Here is a 1,952-nt window from a genome sequence, read left to right on the forward strand (position 1 = left end):
CTCTCCCCCTCCCCCCTTTTCTCCTACTCCTCCCCCCTGTGTGGCCGAGTGATGAGGTGAAATAAAGTATCGTTTGCTAATAATTTGTTCAACAAATTGTCTCTGAGAGCGGCATTTTTCTTTCTTGTTTTGTATGGAGTGCTGCAAGGTGAGGGGCGCCGCATTGCTACAAAGTAACATATGTGCCGACTCGGCCGACTCGGAACGGTGTGTGACGCGTCTAACGAGACGCATAGAAATGGATTTATTATACCGCATTTCTTCACCCTGGTACCACACAAGTTCGATTTTAGCCGATCGCCTCGCGGTACTCTGAACAGAGCGCGACTCCAGCCCGCGGCCCACAGACCACGTTCGGGTCGTGCTCGAGACAGGATGGTGGTCGACGTGTCTGTTCATGTGAAGGGTGGTGGGCCCCAGGACGCGCCCCGGGACGGGGCCCTGGCCGTCATCAGCCTGAAGGCTCTCGACAGCCCCGTGCGCTCGCAGGCACCTGGAGGATGCCGTCATGGCTTAGCAGTACACGCCACGACCGCGTACAACGTGGCCGTCTTCAGCTGCGCGGTTTATTTCGTCAACCTGGTCCTGGATGACGTCAGGAGGGACGGCAGGTAGGTCTTTGCACTGGAGGTCCAATAATTGTAAACTCATGCCGGTTAACTTGTGAACGAGCGTGTGAAATCACTCTTTTTGTTGAAAAAGTGCGGTGGTGTGAACATGGCGCCGTCGTCTCACAGATGAGGTAATTGAACTAATTGGGAGGTAAATGAGGCGAATGCGGATGTGTTGATTGCAGCGTTTCCATCCTGAACTGGCCCATCCTCGCGCGCAGCTTCAGCCCCAGCACCCTGGCGCACCTGCTCGCCCTCTGGCTGGTGGTCAACGCCGGCGTTGTCGTCGCGAACGTCGGATTCCGCTGCTGGCGGTGCGGGCGAGACAGCCTCCCGAGTCCATTCGGTGCGTACAAAGCAGCGAGAACACGCGGAGACAAAGCTGTAAGCTGCTTATTTTATTTGCCTTTTCTTTTCCGGCCTGCAGTTTGGGACAGCGGGTGGGTGCTGGCCGCGCTACTGCTGCACGTGGCGGTGCTGGTGGTCCCCGTGGTGGCCGCCTACTCGGTGGAACTGCCAGCTTCGGCCACGTGCGCGCTCTGCTTCGAGCAGGTAGGAAGTTCACTGGAAAAACAAAGGTGTCGCAACTTTTGCACGGGTTCCAAAGAAATGATGAGCTTGATGACTATGTAATGGCGTTGGAAAGCCCAGAAGCTTACGGCGTGCGATTCTAATGCCTTTGCAAGTGCATTAAACTCTTCACACATTTTAAACATGCGACTTTGTTTTTCCAGTGTGACCCTCCCCCCGCCACCCTGTGCACGCACCTTTATGTCTGACTGTTTCCTTCCGAGGCTCGCCTGTTGATGAAGTCGTACGCGTACCTGCGGGAGCATGTGCGGGGGGCCCTGGCCTGCCCCCGGGTCGAGACGAACGACAGCCTGAGTCACCTGCTGTACTACATGTTCGCGCCGACGCTCCTCTACAGCGACGCTTACGAACGGTGGGTGGGGTGTTGGTTCATCCGTAGAGAGTAACGTCCGTCATTCGCCGATGCGAACCTTGCCAAGTTCGACCTATGCAAGCCCTCAGAGCGCCTGGTAGGTAGGCAACGTTTTTCCTGCAGTGCATGCGTGTATTGCGGGGCGGCCTACTCAGAGTCTCACAGGCGCCGAGCCCTCGTAAATTTGTCAAACAAGATATCCGAGAGAGAGAGAGAAAACGGACACGTCCCTGTTTGTAGCTACACGATTGTAGCTACAGCCGACAGTGCCCGAGTCAGCTTAAACCAAACAGTCTATAGACGAATTCATTACTTCCGCCAATGCCAGAATATCAACCAGAAGTAAACAGCGCCAAGAACTAAGCGAAAGCGAAAGATATCAATGCCTCTCCGAAGCT

General features: G+C 55.4%; 1 protein-coding gene across 1 annotated transcript; it reads left to right on the forward strand.

The window, feature by feature from the left end:
* The first annotated feature begins 266 nt into the window (after positions 1-266).
* Positions 267-1,548, forward strand: LOC113216939 (uncharacterized). The gene is made up of 4 exons (XM_052275883.1): positions 267-611; positions 797-957; positions 1,039-1,163; positions 1,346-1,548. Exons 1-4 carry the CDS (start codon positions 376-378, stop codon positions 1,388-1,390), a joined length of 567 nt encoding a protein of 188 aa, XP_052131843.1. The 5' UTR covers positions 267-375; the 3' UTR covers positions 1,391-1,548.
* Positions 1,549-1,952: the final 404 nt, after the last annotated feature.

The sequence above is a fragment of the Frankliniella occidentalis genome, unplaced genomic scaffold (genome assembly GCF_000697945.3).
Source record: "Frankliniella occidentalis isolate FOCC.00 unplaced genomic scaffold, Focc_3.1 Scaffold1110, whole genome shotgun sequence".
In the NCBI taxonomy this organism is placed as follows: domain Eukaryota; kingdom Metazoa; phylum Arthropoda; class Insecta; order Thysanoptera; family Thripidae; genus Frankliniella; species Frankliniella occidentalis.

Bases quoted from the DNA above. Each gene is read 5' to 3' on its own strand.
- LOC113216939 (XM_052275883.1), top strand. From the start codon at position 376: ATGGTGGTCGACGTGTCTGTTCATGTGAAGGGTGGTGGGCCCCAGGAC. The intron at 958-1,038 runs GTGCGTACAAAG...TCCGGCCTGCAG, and splicing joins CAGCCTCCCGAGTCCATTCG to TTTGGGACAGCGGGTGGGTG. The intron at 1,164-1,345 runs GTAGGAAGTTCA...TTGTTTTTCCAG, and splicing joins GCGCGCTCTGCTTCGAGCAG to TGTGACCCTCCCCCCGCCAC.